The sequence below is a fragment of the Oncorhynchus mykiss genome, chromosome 9 (assembly GCF_057628025.1).
Source record: "Oncorhynchus mykiss isolate SJ-2025 chromosome 9, ASM5762802v1, whole genome shotgun sequence".
In the NCBI taxonomy this organism is placed as follows: domain Eukaryota; kingdom Metazoa; phylum Chordata; class Actinopteri; order Salmoniformes; family Salmonidae; genus Oncorhynchus; species Oncorhynchus mykiss.
This window is the reverse complement of record NC_143030.1, coordinates 68575431-68597634: the sequence shown is the minus strand read 5'-3', so window position 1 is coordinate 68597634 and position 22204 is coordinate 68575431. Positions and strand designations below refer to the sequence as shown.

The window sequence follows — 22204 nt, the reverse complement described above, 5'->3', positions numbered from 1 at the left end:
GCTCAACCTTAACCCTAACCCTACCATCACCCCTAACATCAAACTACCTTTAACCCTAACCACAACCCTACCATCAACACTAACCCCAACCCTATCATCAACCCTAACACTAACCCTAGCGTCACATCCACATCCTGACTCAATCCCAACCCTAAACCCAACCCTACCATCAATCCTAACCCTAACCCCAACCCTACCATCAACCCTAACCAAAACCCTAGCGTCAAGTCCGCATCCTGACTCAACCCCAACCTTAACCCTAACCCCAACCCTACCATCAACCCTAACCTTAACGCCAACCCTACCATCAACCCTAACCCCAAACCTAGGATCATGTCCACATCCTGACTCAACCCCAACCCTAACCCCAACCCTACCATCAACTCGAACCCCAACCCTAGCGTCACATCCACATCCTGGCTCAACCCCAACCCTAACCCTAACCCCAACCATCAATCATATCCCCAACCCTAGCGTCACGTCCACATCCTGACTCAACCCCAACCCTAACCCCAACCCTACCATCAACTCTAACCCCAACCCTAGCGTCACGTACACATCCTGGCTCAACCCCAACCCTAACCCAACCATCAATCATATCCCCAACCCTAGCGTCACGTCCACATCCTGACTCAACCCCAACCCTAACCGTAACCACAACCCTAACCATAACCCCAACCCTACAATCAACCCTAACTCCAACCCTAGCATCACATCCACATCCTGGCTCACACCCAACCCCAACCCTAACCCTAACCTCAACCCAACCCTGGCGTCACGTCCACATCCTGGCTCAACCCCAACCCCAACCTTATCCCCAACCCTACCATCATCCCTAACCCCAACCCTAGCATCATGTCCACATCCTGGCTCAACCCCAACCCTAACCCCAACCCTACCATCAACCCTAACCCCAAACCTAGCACCACGTCCACATCCTGGCTCAACCCCAACCCTTGTATTCCTTTACAGCTGTGGACTATATTTTAAACTTAAAAATGTGTAAGATAGAGTATAGAAACTTCATAAACTTTGCTTCAGGTTGTTTAATTAAATTAAACAGGAAAGGAATAATACTCATGACACCACCAGGAGCATGACACCACCAGGAGCATGACACTACCAACAGTAGTAAAACCAAGGGAAATGGAAATGTTGTTTACGTAGGAGTAAATGGGCTTCTCACTAATTGGACCGTCCTGTCTTCCCCTATCAACAGAACACAGCCAAGAATTTTGTCAACACATATTTTATTTGGTTCAGAATCATTCAACTGAGAAATGACAAATTGTAAAAACATCCACTATCAACCACTAATGAATCTTCCTTTTTGATGTTTAGCTAACAGCATCTGGATATGCATATTAATTGTATATTTGAGTATACACAGAGTTCAATATACTACATTGCATGATGATTTCACAGAACAAAGGAGAAAACTAAGTATGTGGGCATAGACAATGGCCATCATTACCTGTTAGCTGGGAAGCACGTGGCTGGAATAGAAGATCCAAATCAATTCAAATCGAATTGTATTTGTCACATGCGCCGAATACAACATTTCACAGTAAGGTGTAGACCTTACCATGAAAGGCTTACTTACAAGCGCTTAACCAGCAATGTAGAAAATATTTACTAAATAAACTAAAGTAAAAAATGTAAAGTAACACAATAAAATGACATAACAGTTACAAGGCTATTCACAGGGGGTTCCGGTACCAAGTCAATGTGCGGGGCTACAGGGAAATCAAGGTAGTTTGTACATGTAAGGTGCAGAGAAAACAGTCTATGACTTGGGTGACTGGAGTCTTTGACAATTATTTGGGCCATCCTCTGACACCGCCTGGTATATAGGTCCTGAATGGCAGGAAACTTGGCCCCAGTGATGTATTGAGCCGTACGCACTACCCTCTGTAGCGCCTTTCGGTCAGATGCCGAGCAGTTGCCATACAAGGCGGCCATACACAGGCCTGAGTGCATCTGAAATCCAAGAGCCTTTTAGGGTGCGGCAAAGTTCATATAATTTAACTTACTGGGCACTTTCGGTTGTTATACTGTTAATGTGGATGCCATTTTTCTTATTATGCCACAATTACTGTATTCTACTTGTTTCCTTGTAAACAGAAGAAACAAACCTCATGTAGCCACAGATATCAATCATTCAGCCAACAGTGGAATACCATGCTGTCTATCTGTGTAGTAAAAGCCAGCAGTGTTATCTCTTCATTTCTTCCTCATTTCCTCTTATCCTCTCTGTTAGAAACCCTAACCAGAGGATCTCTGCTCTGGCTAAAAGTCATTAGTCACAACAACAAATCAGTTGTTTTCAGTTGATCCGATTACAAATTCCAAAAGGTGTGAGGAGCTAGCGAGTTGATATGCAACAGTGTGTTCTACAGCAGTGCAACATGTACACAACAAACAGTTGAATACAAGTAGTATTAGACTGAAACTCAGGCAGTGAAGCATGAGTAGTGATCTTAGATGAGGGACCTACTGTATGGTACTGGAAGAATCATGTTATTACTGTATATAGATATAATTCAGCTTTGTCACGAACAAACTGTTCTTGTAACGGCCGTTGGTGGAAGAAGGTGAGGACCAAGGTGCAGCGTGGTACGTGTTCATCTTTATTTATGAATTGAAGACTGAATGAAAAATAGAGCATGAACAAACCAGTTCTGTCTGGTACAGAATACAAAACAGAAAACAACTACCCACAAACACAGGTGGGAACAGGCTACCTAAGTATGGTTCTCAATCAGAGACAAGGATTGACAGCTGCCTCTGATTGGGAACCATACCAGGCCAAACACAAAGAAATGCAACACACAGAACAAAACATAGAATTAAAAACATAGAATGCCCACCCCAACTCACGCCCTGACCAAACCAAAATAGAGACATAAAAAAGGAACTAAGGTCAGGACGTGACAGTTCTGTCCATTCTCATTGACAATGGGTCTCCTTTTGGTCGTTTCCGCCATTAAAAAATGTCACGGGTTTCTCTTTTGTTTGATGTTATTCAATTGTTACCATGCAATTGAAACAAGATAGCTCAGATGTGCTAGTCCCTTTTAGAATTTTGAACCATTTCAGAATAGGAAAGACTTCACTGAAATATGGTATTGTACATAAACTACAGCATCATATGGTACAGAGAGCCTCTTGAAAACTGTATAGCTTCTGAGATCTGAGAAGACGGGAGTAACAATATTGACATCCAATTGGTATTTAAGTTTTTCCCACATGGAAAAAGTCAGAATGTTGTCAAGCACTCTCACCCATATTATCAGTCACATGGCTGTAGAGGTAGACTGAAGGAGCACGATGGAAGCATTATACTAAACATGGATGAAAGTCTTACAGCAGGAGCAGGGGACTACAGTATAGAAATGAACTATCTCCAAGTTACATGGGAGTCAGGAATATTTACAGTGGAAGTATCATGGAAGTTCTACTTTATACTGTAGCTCGATTGAAATTTAAGGCCATGTTCCTGCGTACACGGAGACGGTCAACGCTGCATATGTCGACTAAATCGGATATTACCTTTACATTTTAACACAGAATCTTCTTGCCTGGCTACCCAAACTCATTGTGCCGGACAAACGCCACACCCACAAGCGTTTCTTCTCCGCAATGAGTCTGGATTTGAGTACCTTCCTGAAATTTTTGGAACGCAAATACATTCGAACCGTTCTAATTGGTCCTTTGCCGATTTAAGTGATATGACATGCTATTCTATAAAATAACTTCTCTGTAATTAATATTACCTGATTAAGCTAATCAGGTAGATAATTAACTAGAAAGTCGGGGCACCACCAAGCATTAAGAACACCTTCCTAAAATTGAGTTGCACCCTCCCCCACTTTTGCCATTGGAAGAGTCTCAAAAAACACAGACACTGGACAGAGAAACTCTGCCTAGAAGGCCAGCATCCCGGAGTCGCCTCTTCACTGTTGAGACTGGTGTTTTGCGGGTACTATTTAATGAAGCTGCCCGTTGAGGACTTGTGAGGCGCCTGTTTCTCAAACTAAACACTCTAATGTACTTGTCCTCTTGCACAGTTGTGCACTGGGTCCTCCCACTCCTCTTTCTATTCTGGTTAGAGACAGTTTGCGCTGTTCTGTGAAGGAAGTAGTACACAGCATTGTACGAGATCTTCAGTTTCTTGGCAATTTCTTGCATGGAATAGCCTTCATTTCTCAGTACAAGAATAGACTGACGAGTTTCAGAAGAAAGTGCTTAGTTTCTGGACATTTTGGGCCTGTAATCGAATCCACAAATGCTGATGCTCCAGATACTCTAATGAAGGCCAGTTTTATTGCTTCTTTAATCAGAACAACAGTTTTCAGCTGTGCTAACATAATTGCAAAATTATTTTCTAATGATCAATTAGCCTTTTCAAATGATAGAATTTGACTAGCTAACACAACGTGCCATTGGAACACAGGAGTGATGGTTGCAGATAATGGGCCTCTGTACGCCTATGTAGATATTACATTACAAATCTGCCGTTTCTATCTACAACAGTCATTTACAACATTAACAATGTCTACACTGTAGTTCTGATCAATTTGATGTTATTTTAATGGACAAAAATGTATTTTCTTTCAAAAACAAGGACATTTCTATGTGACTCCAAACTTTTGAACGGTACACTGCTCAAAAAAATAAAGGGAACACTAAAATAACACATCCTAGATCTGAATGAATGAAATATTCTTATTAAATACGTTTTTCTTTACATAGTTGAATGTGCTGACAACAAAATCACACAAAAATGATCAATGGAAATCAAATTTATCAACCCATGGAGGTCTGGATTTGGAGTGGAAAACCACACTACAGGCTGATCCAACTTTGATGTAATGTCCTTAAAACAAGTCAAAATGAGGCTCAGTAGTGTGTGTGGCCTCCACGTGCCTGTATGACCTCCCTACAACGCCTGGGCATGCTCCTGATGAGGTGGCGGATGGTCTCCTGAGGGATCTCCTCCCAGACGTGGACTAAAGCATCCGCCAACTCATGGACAGTCTGTGGTGCAATGTGGCGTTGGTGGATGGAGCGAGACATGATGTCTCAGATGTGCTCAATTGGATTCAGGTCTGGGGAACGGGTGGGCCAGTCCATAGCATCAATGCCTTCCTCTTGCAGGAACTGCTGACACACTCCAGCCACATGAGGTCTAGCATTGTCTTGCATTAGGAGGAACCCAGGGCCAACCGCACCAGCATATGGTCTCACAAGGGGTCCTGAGGATCTCATCTCGGTACCTAATGGCAGTCAGGCTACCTCTGGCGAGCACATGGAGGGCTGTGCGGCCCCGCAAAGAAATGCCACCCCACACCATGACTGACCCACCGCCAAACCGGTCATGCTGGAGGATGTTGCAGGCAGCAGAACGTTCTCCACAGCGTCTCCAGACTGTCACGTCTGTCACATGTGCTCAGTGTGAACCTGCTTTCATCTGTGAAGAGCACAGGGCGCCAGTGGCGAATTTGCCAATCTTGGTGTTCTCTGGCAAATGCCAAACGTCCTGCACGGTGTTGGGCTGTAAGCACAACCCCCACCTGTGGACGTCCGGCCCTCATACCACCCTTATGGAGTCCCTCATTGAGTTTCTGACCGTTTGAGCAGACACATGCACATTTGTGGCCTGCTGGAGGTCATTTTGCAGGGCTCTGGCAGTGCTCCTCCTGCTCCTCCTTGCACAAAGGCGGAGGTAGTGGTCCTGTTGCTGTGTTGTTGCCCTCCTACGGCCTCCTTCACGTCTCCTGATGTACTGGCCTGTCTCCTAGTAGCGCCTCCATGCTCTGGACACTACGCTGACAGACACAGCAAACCTTCTTGCCACATCTCGCATTGATTGTCCATCCTGGATGAGCTGCACTACCTGAGCCACTTGTGTGGCTCATGCTACCACTAGAGTGAAAGCACCGCCAGCATTCAAAAGTGACCATAACATCAGCCAGGAAGCATAGGAACTGAGAAGTGGTCTGTGGTCCCCACCTGCAGAACCACTCCTTTATTGGGGGTGTCTTGCTAAATGCCTATAATTTCCACCTGTTGTCTATTCCATTTGCACAACAGCATGTGAAATGTATTGTCAATCAGTGTTGCTTCCTAAGTGGACAGTTTGATTTCACAGAAGTGTGATTGACTTGGAGTTACATTGTGTTGTTTAAGTGTTCCCTTTATTTTTATGAGCAGTGAATATTACTGTCTTATTCAAGGGGAATGTAAGTATTCATCAGTGGTGGGAAAAGTGCCCAATTGTCATAATTAAAGTAAAGATACCTTAATAGAAAATTACTCAAGTAAAAGTGAAAGTCACTCAATAAAATACTACTTTTTTCTGCAAATACTAGTGTTTGATTTTAAATAGACTTATATATCAAAAGTAAATGTATAAATCATATCTAATTCCTTATATAAAGAAAACCAGACGGCACCATTTTCTAGTTTGTATTTATTTAGGGACAGCCAGGGGCACACTCAGACATAATTTACAAACAAAGTGTGTGTTTTTTGTCCACCAGATCAGAGGCAGTAGGGATGACCAGGGATGTTCCCCTTGATAAGTGTGTGAATTGGACCATTTTCCTGTCCTGCTAAGTATTCAAAATGTAGGAATATAGGGAAATGAAAGTATTTTGTCAAATATATATAGTAGTAAAGTAAAGTATAAATACCCCCCCAAAACTACTTAAGTAGTACTTCAAAGTATTTTTACTGAATTACTTTACACCGCTGGTATTCATAAGGGATAATTTTCGTGAATTAAATCATTAAATCATTTGTAAAGGCTAACTAACTTTTCCACAGTTTAGTGTTGTATGTGTACACATCTTACATGCACGTGTATGGCTGCCTTGCAGGAAACTGACTAACGTCTCTGAGGGAGAACAGGATGCAGGTTTGTGAGGAGTGCATTTGCCACTGGACAACAATCACAACATTACACCAACAGGCCATCACTGTTGGTCAAGGGCCCTGCCATTTTTATAGACAGAAATTCTGGCCTCTGAGTTGGTCTGAGTAGTAACTTACCTGACCCGCCGTCGTACCTGACCAAGCTCGGATAACAAACTGAAAATGTACTATTGATTGCCATTGACTATCAAGTAATGTAAAAACAAAAGTTTATATCTTAATTACTTACATTTCTATTACATGTACTGTATCATACCAGGCACACTGATCAGATACATATTTTCTTAAACATTTGATTTGCACTGAAAGTGTCATTGATACCCATATGAAAAAGGTATAGAAGAATTGAACAATATTCTTATATGTTCTACCTTATATGTACGCCATCAAATACACTTAGAAGATTCATAGAAGATTATTTTAGTGTCTGACTTATGTGGGTGGGTAACATTGTATTATATAAAAAACATACATAAGACATGTAAATTAAGCTTTGCATGCCACTGTCTGACATCATTGACGCAGGCAATGTGACACTTATTGAAAAGTGCCAGTGAGGAGGAGGAGGAGAGGAGGGAGGAGGAGGAGAGGAGGGAGGGAGGAGGACAGGAAGAGGATGATGAGGAGAGGAGGGGAGAAGAGGAAGAACAGGAGAGAAGGAGGGAGAGGGGGAGGAGGATGTGAGGAGGGAGAGGAGGTTGAGGAATGACATAGCAGCAGTGGATCTATTTAGTGGAGATCTCTCAACAATCATTCTCACGATATGGCTGACCCTGTAAAACAACACGTCACTGCGCCTATCCGGTGACATTAGTAAAACATTGTATTATATCATTTTTATTATAAACTTGGTGGTTCGAGCTCTGAATGCTGATTGGCTGACAGACGTGGTGTATCAGACCGTATACCACGGGTATGACAAAACATTTATTTTTACGGCTCTAATTACGTTTATGATAGTAATAAGGCACCTCATGGGGTTTTGATATATGGTGTTGCAGACCAGGGGGTTTGGTCAAGACGTTTACACAGATCAGACACGGACAGAATAGGAATAGCTCTGTTTCAAGGGTGTTTATTTAAATAATAAATCAAAAAGAAAAGGATAGATGTCCCCCATGAGACCCTCTCCGGGATACCGGCTTCTGGGCTCCGGGTCTTGCTGTATCCGGTCAGGATCAAAACTGCACTCACTCCTGTTACCTCTGTAACCATCCCTAACTATACGGGAGTCCTTTCTTTCCCAACCACCTACCCCACTCTCCCTTGGTGCTGCCCACTGGCAGCTTTATGGGCCTTGCACAGCTGGTGAGCAATCAGCCCTTGATTACTCACAAACTCCCAATCAGCCCCAATTAGTCCTGGCCGGAGAACCCGTCGAGACCTGGCACATCCAGCAGATGGCGCCATCGCCTCGTGATGTATACACCACACCGTCTGTCACAAGGCCTCGACGAGTCTCCCCCTGGTGTACGCCACAATGGCCAATATACCATGGTTAAGGGCTGTGTCCAGGCATAGGCTGGGCTTGGTTAAAAACATGGATGGGAGACAAAGGCATAGCTGTAGATTAATCAACTGTTCAGTAGGAGGAGCTGCCCAGCCTTAACCATGGAAACTCATAACTGAATATGAAAATGCAGACTGAGTATACAAAACATTAAGAACACCAGCTCTTTCCATGACATAGGCAGGCCAGGTGAATCTAGGTGAAAGCTATGATCCCTTACTGAAGTTAAATCCACTTCTATCATTATAGATTAAGGGGAGGAGACAGGATAAAGGATTTGTAAGCCTTGCGACAATTGAGACATGGATTGTGTATTGTGCCATTCAGAGGGTGAATGGGCAAGACAAAAGATTTAAGTGCTTTGAACATGGTGCCAAGTGCACATGTTTGTGTCAAGAACTGCAACGCTGCTGGGTTTTTCATGCTTAACAGTTTCCTGTGTGTAACAAGAATGGTCCACCACCCAAAGGACATCTAGCCAACTTAACACAACTGTGAGAAGCATTGGAGCCAACATGGGCCAGCATCCCTGTGCAGCACTTTTGCAATGCACATGCCACAACAAATTGAGGGGGGTGGGGGGGATGCATCTCAATATTAGGAAAGTATTCTTAATGTTTGGTACACTCGGTGTCTACAGTGCCTTCGGAAAGTATTCAGACCCCTTGACTTTTTCCACATTTTGTTACGTTACAAACTTATTCTAAAATTGATTAATGTTTTTTTCCCCTCATCAATCTACACACAATACCCTATAATGACAAAACAAAAACTGACATTTAAATAAGTATTCAGACCCGTTACGCAGTACTTTGTTGAAGCACCTTTGGCAGCAATTACAGGATTGAGTCTTCTTGGGTATGACGCTACAAGCTTGGCAAACCTGTATTTGGGGAGTTTCTCTAATTCTTCTCTGCAGATCTTCTCAAGCTCTGTCAGGTTGGATGGGGAGCGTTGCTGCACAGCTATTTTCAGGTCTCTCCAGAAATGTTTGATCAGGTTCAAGTCCAGGCTCTGGCTGGGACACTCAGGGACATTCAGAGACTTGTCCCGAAGCCACTCCGGCTGTGTGCTCAGGGTCGTTGCCCTGTTGGAAGGTGAACCTTCACCCCAGTCTGAGGTCCTGAGCGCTCTGGAGCAGGTTTTCATCAAGTATCTCTCTGCACTTTGCACTGTTCATCTTTGCCTCGATCCTGACTAGTCTCCCAGTCCCTGCTGCTGAAAAACATCCCTACAGCCTGAGGCTGCCACCACCATGCTTCACCGTAGGGATGATGCCAAGTTTCCTCCAGACGTGACGCTTGGTTTTCAGGTCAAAGAGTTCAATCTTTGTTTCATCAGACCAGATAATCTTGTTTCTCATGGTCTGATAGTCTTTAGATGCCTTTTGGCAAACTCCAAATGGACTGTCATGTGCCTTTTACTGAGGAGTAGCTTCAGTCTGACCACTCTACCATAAAGGCCTGATTGGTGGAGTGCTACAGAGATGGTTGTCCTAGTGGAAGGTTCTCCCATTTCCACAGAGGAACTCTAGAGCTCTCAGAGTGACCATTGAGTTCTTGGTCACCTCCCTGACCAAGTCCCTTTTCCCCAATTGCTCAGTTTGGCCGGGCGGCTAGCTCTAGGAAGAGTCTTGGTGGTTCCAAACTTCTTCCATTTAAGTATGATAGAGGCCACTGTGTTCTTCGGGACCTTCAATGCTGCAGACCTTCAATGCAGTACCCTTCCACAGATCTGTGCCTCGACACAATCCTGTCTCAGAGCTCTACGGACAATTCCTTTGACCTCATGGCTTGGTTTTTGCTCTGACATGCACTGTCAACTGTGGGACCTTATATAGACAAGTGTGTGCCTTTACAAATCATGTCCAATCAATTGAATTTGCCGCCTTGTAGAAACATCTCAAGGATGATAAATGGAAACAATGTGCACCTGAGCTCAATTTCGAGTCTCATAGCAAAGGGTCTGAATACTTATGGTAATAAGGTATTTCTGTTTTTTTTATCTTTAATGCACTTGCAACAATTTTAAAACCTATTTTTGCTTCGTCATCATGCGATATTGTGTGTAGATTGCTGATAATTTTTTATGTTTTTAATGAATTTTACAATAAGGCAGTAATGTAACAGAATGTGGAAAAAGTCAAGGGGTGTGAATACTTTCCGAAGGCACTGCATACAAATATTATATTTTTCTTATAGTATACAAATACACCCCTGACATTTAACGAAAACATACAAAATCTTACCAGATCCTTATTAGATTTTTGTCCAAATCTTCTTCTGCCATACAAGATTCGTATTTGATTTTCATGATTCTTTTCCACGTGGGTAATGGTGATGTAATGGTGATGTATTTACAATTTTGCGTAAGACTAACTCAATAATATTATAGTCTACGGAGTCAAGTAATGACATCAGAGTGTAATGAATGAAATTCCAATCACTTTAAGGCTCTCATGATTTGTTTGTTCTGGATCAATCTCACGTAGTCAATCAGTACAACAGCGGTCTGATCTCATTATTGACCCATTTGGAAAGAAAGGGCACATGAGTCACAGGCCACGGCATGTCTCTTAAGAGTGTGGGTGAAAAACGCTCATCCAGCTATCGCCCATCTAGTCCACATGCTGTGTTTTCTCACACGTGTTATGATGTCATAGGCAGAGACTTCCTGAATACAGGGTGCATTTACAGAGTCCTCCTCCAGCGAGTCCTGCCACCAAAATGAGGCTCCAAACCTGCTGTCTCCTGGCAACGGGGCTTACAGGGCTATAGTGAACCCCTTTGTTGTTATTTGTTTGAGGGAAGGGTGGGGTTGTAAGTGTGTGTGTGTGTGTGTGTGTGTGTTTGTGTACGTTTTTAACTATAGTTGTGAGAATAGTAAACAAACCAAAATTGAACCAGGTCAAATGCTATTTCTAGGGGGTTTAGGGTTAAGGTTAGAATGGATGTTAGGGTTAGGATCCCAAACCGGCTGCACTCGTGCGCCATCGTACGCAAATGTATTTTGTCGATCACGACACGCAGGTTAAAATATCAAAACAAACTCTTAACCAATTATATTAATTTGGGGACAGGTCGAAAAGCATTACACATTTATGGCAATTTAGTTAGCTAGCTTGCACTTGCCCAGCTAATTTGTCCAATTTAGCTAGCTTACTCTTGCTAGCTAATTTGTCCTGGGATATAAACATTGAGTTGTTATTTTACCTGAAATGCACAAGGTCCTCTACTCCGCCAATTAATCCACACAAAAAACGGTCAACCGAATCGTTTCTAGTCATCTCTCCTCCTTCCAGGCCTTTTCTTCTCTTGACTTTATATTGCGATTGGCAAATTTTATAAATTAGGTGCATTACTGCCACTGACCTCGTTCATCTTTCAGGCACCCACGTGGGTATAACCAATGAGGAGATGGCACATGGGTACCTGCTTCTATAAACCAATGAGGAGATGGGAGAGGCAGGACTTGCAGCGCGATCTGCATCAGAAATAGAACTGACTTCTGTTTAAGCCCTTGCGCGCGAGCAGTGTGGGTACAATAATTGAATAACATAGATTTCAAAATGTATTTTGTAACGCTCGCGCACACGACACGAGCGGTGTAGTCAGCCTGTTAGCCCTTGGCAACTCAGACGCTCGTTGGCCTGTGCGAGCAGTGTGGGTGCAATAAATGAATAATAAAGATTTCTAAATTTGTTTTTGCAACCCTGGCGCACGCAATGCGAGCAATGTAGTCAGCCTGTTAGGCTTAAGGTTAGGTTTTTGGGTTAAGGTTAAGGGTTAGGGAAAATTGGATTTTAAATGGGACTGAATTGTGTGTCCCCACAAGGTTAGTTAAACAAGAATATGTGTGCGTGTGTGTGTGAGGTGTCACTGAGTTTGTCTGTAATAGGTGAAGCTGTGGTAAAAAATGTACACGAAGAAAGGATAACAGAAATGGTCACCTCATTGATGAGTTAGGCAGGAGGAGAGGGGGGAGGAGTGAGAGAGGGTTGGGGTACTGTAGCCTAGGTTAAGATATTTATTTAACCTACTGTAGTATGAGTCACAGACTCTTAGGGTCTGCTGATTTCTATTTTCCCATCACAGTCTAAAGAGAGGCATCAGTGACTATTACCTACTGTAGCTAGCCAACAACCAATAGAGGAAGCAACATAATAAAAATCATGAAAGTGATTTAAACTGATGTTCTGGATAAGGATGACTGAGGCACTGAAATGTACCTACGGTATGTCAAATGAATTGCAGAAAGATTGTACACAAAAATGACAATAACTGTAGAATTCTTTGTTTATGATTCATTGCTAGTTTAAAAATACAAGTTTTGCCTGGAAAAATAGAGATGAAAATGCCACAGTGTTAAGGAAACATACATCTGATATAGAACAGAAAACGTACAATACGGATCGTCAAGCAGCATAAAGACTATGGGGAGCATGACTGCGTTCATTCAAGATGCACAACTTTGCTTATAAACCTTGTAAGACATCTGAAACTAAAATATAATCTGTTTCTCTAAATTCAACATCACTTTTAATATAAACGTTTTGACAGCTATATATGGCTTATTACTAAAACACTGGGTTAACAAACATAATGAGAAAGCCAGAAAACAACTGATGCAGTTCATAAAACATACTTTTCTACTATACCCTACAACTACCAATAAAAAAAGAGGACTACCAGAACCATTTATACAGTTGTAAGCAATTATCTATTTACAGTTAAGGGAGGGGAAAGCTATAAAGTTTACATTCAGGATATTTCAAACATACTGTTTGCTGTACATTGAGAGAATGGCTCAATTAAAAAAGTCAGATATATTAGCTATTAACTATTACTATCTATATCTTTTCATAGCACATCAAAACGAATATAACATATATCATATGAAATTAGTCAAAATGACATAGGCAGATTCAGTCTGGATCATTAACTTTTAAATCTTTGTACAATCATAGCAATGGCATATGACTTGGCAATGGTCAGGCATAAACTTTTTCAACTATTTGTAAAGTGTTTTTTTTGGGGGGGGGGGGGGGGTCTGCTTAAGACATTGAACATATTTTATTTGATATGTAACAAAACACCTACGTTCTGCACCCATTTCAGCTATCCCTTCTTCTAATAATAAAAGCACTTTGAGCACTTGCTAGGCTATATACATGCAGTAAATCATATAGATTATTATGCAACATTAATCATTTTGCCCCAAAAAGCCTTTTCATGTTTGAATGTACATCAAATACGCGTATAATGACAGTGACACTGAACAAGGAAAGCATAGCTCATCTTAGAAATGTAAGGCACAGTATGTACAGTGCAGGTAAGAATACCTGTGATGTTATTGTATAGGCAGACACTTATTAGCACTGCATATATAGCATGTTGTTCATTGTTATTACGGAAAAACTCAAAATTATATTAATTACACAAAATAGTAATAGGTAGGCTGTAATATATGTTATACACATATTATTAACATTTTTCTCTGTTGCAACCAAACATGCAACAGATTCGGATAAATGTTACAATCATATAGGCTACTAATAAATTGGGCACTCATTAGCAAGCATAGAAAGACTATCCCTTTAAGACCTGAATGTAGTCAGATGCATTGTAGACATGCAACACTCAAAACATTGCCTGCTTAGACATCTTCAGAACCTGCTAATTTTGTAATTGCATTTCCCCCTGATCTTTACCTGTGTAAGGATTTAGCATATCATTCTTTGAATATAAGCCTTTTGAGACTAATTCAATATCCAATAATTCATTGAGAAAGATGAAATACTTTTCTCTAAGCAGTATCACCACTGGCCCAGATGAGGCATCTGGCCAATCCACTGCTTATACTGTAATAAACATTTTAGTTACATTAAGTTCATCACATGACCCAAACACAATGAGGAAAACATATAAACTATGGAATAAAGACAACACACCATGTAAGAATATCCATACACAAATATTCCCCTACTAAACAGTGCATATAACGTTCCAATTATTTCCTGGGAGGGAACTTCATGTGTTGTGCCGAATTGGTACATAACAACATAGAACACAAAAACATGTAGACAAGAAAATAAAAAAATATGGAGAGGTGAAATTACAAGACAATATTTATTTGGTTATTAGCATGGCAGTGTTCGTCTCCTTTAGAGTAGCGAGATGAGATGATCAAAGTAAGCTCAAATTTGATAAAATAATACACATATCACAGTGAAATGTTGACAAGTTGGCATATTTTATGAATGGTGTCATTGGTAGAATTGTCAACTAGATGGGTAAGAGAGTTAAAATTATTTTAAAGGTTTGCATATAGGCAGCGGTGCAAAGTACTTAAGTAAACATACTTTAAAGTACTACTTCAGTAGTTTTTGGTGGGTATCTGTACTTTACTTTTTATATTTTTGACAACTGACTTTTACTTCACTACATTTCTAAAGAAAATAATGTACTTTTAATTACATACATTTTCCAAGACACCCAAAAGTACTTGTTACATTTTGAATGCTTAACAGGACAGGAAAATTGTCCAATTCACATACTTATAAAGAGACTCACTAAAAACACATGCTTCTTTTGTAAATTATGTCTGGATATCCGTAAATAAAATAAAAAACAAGAAAATTGTTACATCTCTATTGCTTAACATAAGGATTTAAAAATTATTATTTACACTTTTATTTTTGGTACTGAAGTATATTTTAGCAATTACATTTACATTTGATACTGTATTTAAAACTAAATCATTTTTACTTTTACTCAAGTAGTATTTTACTGGGTGACTTTCATTTTACTTAAGTCATTTTCTATTAACGTACAGTATCTTTACTTTTACTCAAGTATGACAATTGGGGACTTTTTCCACCACTGCATATTGGTTTAACAACCAGTAATGTTACAGCGACTGCCATGATTGTGACTTGTTTAGGAATTTTCACCCTCTCTTATTTATTGTACAGAAAAACATCCATTTGAATCCGATAAACCTAACTAGTAATAAAACAAGGCACAATCTAGTTTATTTTGGGCCTGAAAACTAAGAAAATTGTCTTTGGCAGAACATTCTTTGGCGTTGAGTAAAAGGCAGAGAATATTTTAGCTGAGAAACAGTTATTTGAAGGAAACGGGCAGAGCAGCCAAACTGCTGGTGGCTGGGGTTGATATACTGTAGGGTTGATATGGAGATGGGCACACAGGGAAGAAGAAGAGGTTCTCATGGCGACGAAGAGTGAGCTGCAGCTGTCCACTTCCTGTTTTCTGTCGTCTATGGCTGACCTCTGGCCTGCACGCCGGTCAGATCCTTCCTTATGATCTCGTTTACTGCAGGGAGGAGAAGAGAAACAAATACAGGCTGTTAGTTAGTCAGAGCATCCAAGGTGTTTGATGTAATACTGTGTTTGATTTGTACTGTCATCTCTTCTTCCCAGGCAGCATTTCACAGCTCCAGGGAGGGCAATTTTCATTCCTGGCCTTTTCATATCTTCCTTTCTCTTTCAACAAACACTATCAAAAGGTACAGTATATTACACAGACAAAAAGGGCATAACATCTTGACAAAAACATACTGATCGTACAGTAAAACATCACCAAGGGAAACATGACACTAAGTACTACTGATTACTCTGTGTGCAAGTTGGCTGCGGTAGCGAAACCAGAAGACGTCACTACAGTGAGCTGCATTGGCACAGAGTGTCCACTAGGAGGACCATAGTGTTCCATTCTACCGCTCTTTTTTATTCCCCATCACTTCCTGTTGTTCTGCTGACAGCCAGGTGACACAGCACAGCAGTATAAATGGAAACTTCAGCGTTCTAAAAATAGACTCAGTCAAGTTGTGTGGAGTGCTTACACAGTGTACACACCACGCCATGTTTAAGGTGGGGGAAACACATTTTACACACATTGCGACGAGATTAAACCTGTCCAAAGTTCAAATGTCAAAGAGTTCTTGTCTGGGAGGTCCGTGATAAGGCTAAATATAGACATCTGTATTAAATTCAAATTGCCATCATGAAGTCATTCAAATATTTTACTATTTGAAAAGTCTACATACATTGAATGTAGGATTTCCTTTTTAGCTTACCATGATCTGTGTTTTTATTTTTAAAATATTTTTATATCACCTTTATTTAACCAGGTAGGCTAGTTGAGAACAAGTTCTCATTTACAACTGCGACCTGGCCAAGATAAAGCATAGCAGTGTGAACAGACAACAACACAGAGTTACACATGGAGTAAACAATAAACAAGTCAATAACACAGTAGAAAAAAATAGTCTATATACATTGTGTGCAAAAGGCATGAGGAGGTAGGCGAATAATTACAATTTTGCAGATTAACACTGGAGTGATAAATGATCAGATGGTCATGTGCAGGTAGAGATACTGGTGTGCAAAAGAGCAGAAAAGTAAATAAATAAAAACATGAGGTAGGTAAATTGGGTGGGCTATTTACCGGTGGACTATGTACAGCTGCAGCGATCGGTTAGCTGCTCAGATAGCAGATGTTTAATGTTGGTGAGGGAGATAAAAGTCTCCAACTTCAGCGATTTTTGCAATTCGTTCCAGTCACAGGCAGCAGAGAACTGGAAGGAAAGGCGGCCAAATGAGGTGTTGGCTTTAGGGATGATCAGTGAGATACACCTGCTGGAGCGCGTGCTACGGGTGGGTGTTGCCATCGTGACCAGTGAACTGAGACAAGGCGGAGCTTTACCTAGCATGGACTTGTAGATGACCTGGAGCCAGTGGGTCTGGCGACGAATATGTAGCGAGGGCCAGCCGACTAGAGCATACAGGTCGCAGTAATGAGTGGTATAAGGTGCTTTAGTAACAAAACGAATGGCACTGTGATAAACTGCATCCAGTTTGCTGAGTAGAGTATTGGAAACTATTTTGTAGATGACATCGCCGAAGTCGAGGATCGGTAGGATAGTCAGTTTTACTAGGGTAAGTTTGGCGGCGTGAGTGAAGGAGGCTTTGTTGCGGAACAGAAAGCCGACTCTAGATTTGATTTTAGATTGGAGATGTTTGATATGAGTCTGGAAGGAGAGTTTACAGTCTAGCCAGACACCTAGGTACTTATAGATGTCCACATATTCTAGGTCGGAACCATCCAGGGTGGTGATGCTAGTCGGGCGTGCGGGTGCAGGCAGTGAACGGTTGAAAAGCATGCATTTGGTTTTAATGTATAGGGACTATAACAACATATTTATAGGCCTATTGATAATGACAAAAAATATAAAAATATTTTTATATATACCTATACCTAAATATACCTATAATGTGGCTATAATGGCAAGGTGTTAAATGGAATAATGTGTCTCATTCATAACTAGAGCTAGATATTCACATGAAAATTAAGAGTGATTATATGACCTCACAAAAGCAATTAGAGTGCTACTGTAGCCGTAACTTACACCACAGCAGTTTTTGGTTCACATTGACAATGGGGGAAACCTGCAGTAAAGTTAAAGGACTGTCCAGTAGGTTGAACATGTACTGTAGTGGAGTCTGTCCAGATAGACCGACTGCAGCACGGAAGATGTGGCCTGTCTTTATCAGTAACTAACAGCTCCAACAGGCCTGGAAGCACACTGTGTATACTGGCACTACGGACATAAGAGCCTGACGCCATGGCTTCTTGTTTTGACTTTTATGGAACACATACATTTTAAGACATGCCCAAAAGGGAGGGGGAAAAGTGTGAGTGTGACAGTGACATCATTTGAGTTTAATGCATTTTATTCATTGATGTAGTATATATAGTGCCTTGCGAAAGTATTCGGCCCCCTTGAACTTTGCGACCTTTTGCCACATTTCAGGCTTCAAACATAAAGATATAAAACTGTATTTTTTTTGTGAAGGAATCAACAACAAGTGGGACACAATCATGAAGTGGAACGACATTTATTGGATATTTCAAACTTTTTTAACAAATCAAAAACTGAAAAATTGGGCGTGCAAAATTATTCAGCCCCCTTAAGTTAATACTTTGTAGCGCCACCTTTTGCTGCGATTACAGCTGTAAGTCGCTTGGGGTATGTCTCTATAAGTTTTGCACATCGAGAGACTGAAATTTTGCAAAACAGCTCGAGCTCAGTGAGGTTGGATGGAGAGCATTTGTGAACAGCAGTTTTCAGTTCTTTCCACAGATTCTCGATTGGATTCAGGTCTGGACTTTGACTTGGCCATTCTAACACCTGGATATGTTTATTTTTGAACCATTCCATTGTAGATTTTGCTTTATGTTTTGGATCATTGTCTTGTTGGAAGACAAATCTCCGTCCCAGTCTCAAGTCTTTTTCAGACTCCATCAGGTTTTCTTCCAGAATGGTCCTGTATTTGGCTCCATCCATCTTCCCATCAATTTTAACCATCTTCCCTGTCCCTGCTGAAGAAAAGCAGGCCCAAACCATGATGCTGCCACCACCATGTTTGACAGTGGGGATGGTGTGTTCAGGGTGATGAGCTGTGTTGCTTTTACGCCAAACATAACGTTTTCCATTGTTGCCAAAAAGTTCAATTTTGGTTTCATCTGACCAGAGCACCTTCTTCCACATGTTTGGTGTGTCTCCCAGGTGGCTTGTGGCAAACTTTAAACAACACTTTTTATGGATATCTTTAAGAAATGGCTTTCTTCTTGCCACTCTTCCATAAAGGACAGATTTGTGCAATATACGACTGATTGTTGTCCTATGGACAGAGTCTCCCACCTCAGCTGTAGATCTCTGCAGTTCATCCAGAGTGATCATGGGCCTCTTGGCTGCATCTCTGATCAGTCTTCTCCTTGTATGAGCTGAAAGTTTAGAGGGACTGCCAGGTCTTGGTAGATTTGCAGTGGTCTGATACTCCTTCCATTTCAATATTATTGCTTGCACAGTGCTCCTTGGGATGTTTAAAGCTTGGGAAATCTTTTTGTATCCAAATCCGGCTTTAAACTTCTTCACAACAGTATCTCGGACCTGCCTGGTGTGTTCCTTGTTCTTCATGATGCTCTCTGCGCTTTTAACGGACCTCTGAGACTATCACAGTGCAGGTGCATTCATACGGAGACTTGATTACACAGAGGTGGATTGTATTTATCATCATTAGTCATTTAGGTCAACATTGGATCATTCAGAGATCCTCACTGAACTTCTGGAGAGAGTTTGCTGCACTGAAAGTAAAGCGGCTGAATAATTTTGCACGCCCAATTTTTCAGTTTTTGATTTGTTAAAAAAGTTTGAAATATCCAATAAATGTCGTTCCACTTCATGATTGTGTCCCACTTGTTGTTGATTCTACACAAAAAAATACAGTTTTATATCTTTATGTTTGAAGCCTGAAATGTGGCAAAAGGTCGCAAAGTTCAAGGGAGGCGAATACTATCGCAAGGCACTGTAAAAGCTGACCATATTCATGTTTACCTGCTGTATACTATATTAGTATGTTTTAAACATTCACAGGGAGGTTGTGTCTCACTTAATACAATAGTTGAATAGAGCAAACTCTGCTAATATGAAGCATCCTAAAATATGATCAATCTTTTTCACTTCAAAGGGATGAATGAGATAATATAGAGTGAGTAAGATAGTAAGCAGCACCATATTATGTATTGTGCTTTGTTTTAGAGTCGGGTTTAGGGGAACTCAATATCCAACAGGCTTTTAGGAGGCCTATTTAAAAGTTGTGATTGTTTTAAATTAAAATGGTTAAAAATATATTTTTTAAATAGCTTCTTAGCAAAGAGCAATTTCTCAAGCAAGAATTTGGCAAGGACAGTACGAGAGTGGTGTGACATGGGAGGGCAAAACTGAAAACTTGCTATTTTATTTTACCTTTATTTAACTAGACAAGTCAGTTAAGAACAAATTCTTATTTTCAATGACAGTCTAGGAACAGTGGGTTAACTACCTTGTTCAGGGGCAGACCAATAGATTTTTACCTTGTTAGCTCGGGGATTTGATCTTGCAACCTTTCGGTTACTAGTTCAACACTCTAACCACTAGGCTACCTGCCACCCAGCTATTATTGGCAGAGAGGTTTGGAACTCTTTCTTATCGGTCTATTAACTAATTTATTTCACCAGGCAGCCCAAAACTCCATCCTACCAAACAAGCCAACATTTCAGGCGGTCTTTTCAAACAACTCTCGTGCTAAAAGGGCATTATCATAATTTTCACAAATTCACAGTATTATTCCAACCTCATAGTGTGGACATATATAGAAAACACAGGAACAACAAGTTTTTGACTGCACTGGGCCTTTAAAGCAGTGATCTATATAGTGGAACAAGTGAAATGGTGTCGCCTTTAAACAGCAAGTTAAGCGGACAGACACACTGATCCCTGGCTGAGCATTAGTGTGTACCAAAGTAACCCACTCAAAGATAAACATAACAACCCTCACCCCAAACAACTCCAGTTCAACAGATACCACGATGCTGAGAGATACTCCATGAAACTGATATCCAGTTTCACCCTGTTTTTTATGTACAGTTGGAATGAGATAAAACATTCTAAGTTATTGCAAGTCACTGAGTTATTTATCAGATGTGGGAGTTAGAAATGATTTTGCCTGACAAACAACCCATTAGCTGAGCTAAACCATTGGCAGCTCAGCAAGCTGCAGACCTTCTTATATCATTAAGAGTAGCAGCAAGTCTATCCTCCTCCTCCTTTTGACTCCCTCTGTCTCTGATCATCTGCAGATGTGAAAGAGAAATAAACCTTGGCCTTTTATAACAGCTCAACACTAAGCACACTTTATAGAGCAGAGCAGAGCAGAGCTGCAACAGGGAGGGAGGCAAACCAACTAGTGGCCAAACCGGCCCGGGTGCTCCAGCTCTCTCTGCTGTCATCACAACCACAACCTAAACGTCCATGTTTATTTTAGTTTCTAGTGGAATTCCCTTTGACACCTAATGCCTTAAATAAACGTTCATCTCCCAATGGGGCCACAGGATTTTCCTGAGTATAAAAAAGGGGTTTAGAGAGGCGAGTGGTGCACCAGAGAAGTTACACAGTAGAGAGCTTTAACGGAGCCTCATGAAGGGTTGGCATGGCCATTTGAGGCTGGCCCAGGGAACACTCAGACTTAACCATACAATAGGTGAGTGTCTGGCTTTAGCGTCCTGCGCCAATGAACGTGTTTGTTTACCAACCAGAGGTGGGAGAGAGAGAGAGACACACACTCATACGCACACAGTACAGTACTGTAGCTGACTCAGTCACTTCACATTGCCTACTGTGAGGTGGGGGAGCGTGTGTGTGTGTGTGTGTGTGTGTGTGTGTGTCTGAGTCTGAGAGGGTTGCCTGGGGGACTTTGTTGGCAACATGAGAAGAATCAACCCACAGAACAAGTGGCATGGGTAGACAGACAGACAGACAGACAGACAGACAGACAGACAGACAGACAGACAGACAGACAGACAGACAGACAGACAGACAGACAGACAGAGACAGACACCAGACCTGACCACCAGACCTGACCACCAGAACTTCTACCTTCAACTGCCAGAGAGAAAATAAGGTGTATGATGTTAAACAAGTTTCCATTACACTTGAGTATCAATCATAGCCATTCAAACGTTAAATTCTCAGAATACAGTATGCTATATAACACAGTTTAGTTTCTTAACTCTGGTTCCCTGTATTAGTGTGGGTATGTTGCTATTGTTGTCTTTCCTCTGCTCACTGGTAAGTGGGACATCAGTGACCTGAAACTAATGTGTGTTCACCAAGCTGTTTTCCTGTGTGCTTTAT

At 41.3% G+C, this 22204-nt stretch overlaps 1 protein-coding gene across 8 annotated transcripts in view; it reads right to left on the bottom strand.

Moving 5' to 3' along the window:
• Nucleotides 1-12728: 12728 nt before the first annotated feature.
• Nucleotides 12729-22204, bottom strand: part of LOC110532618 (nuclear factor of activated T-cells, cytoplasmic 2) — a 52029-nt gene continuing 42553 nt past the window's right edge. For all 8 annotated transcript variants that reach the window (XM_021616674.3, XM_090185150.1, XM_090185152.1 and 5 more), the window contains one exon: nucleotides 12729-15783. In XM_021616674.3, coding sequence (XP_021472349.3) covers nucleotides 15728-15783 — 56 coding nt within the window. In that variant the 3' untranslated portion in view covers nucleotides 12729-15727. The remainder of the gene's footprint in view (nucleotides 15784-22204) is intronic.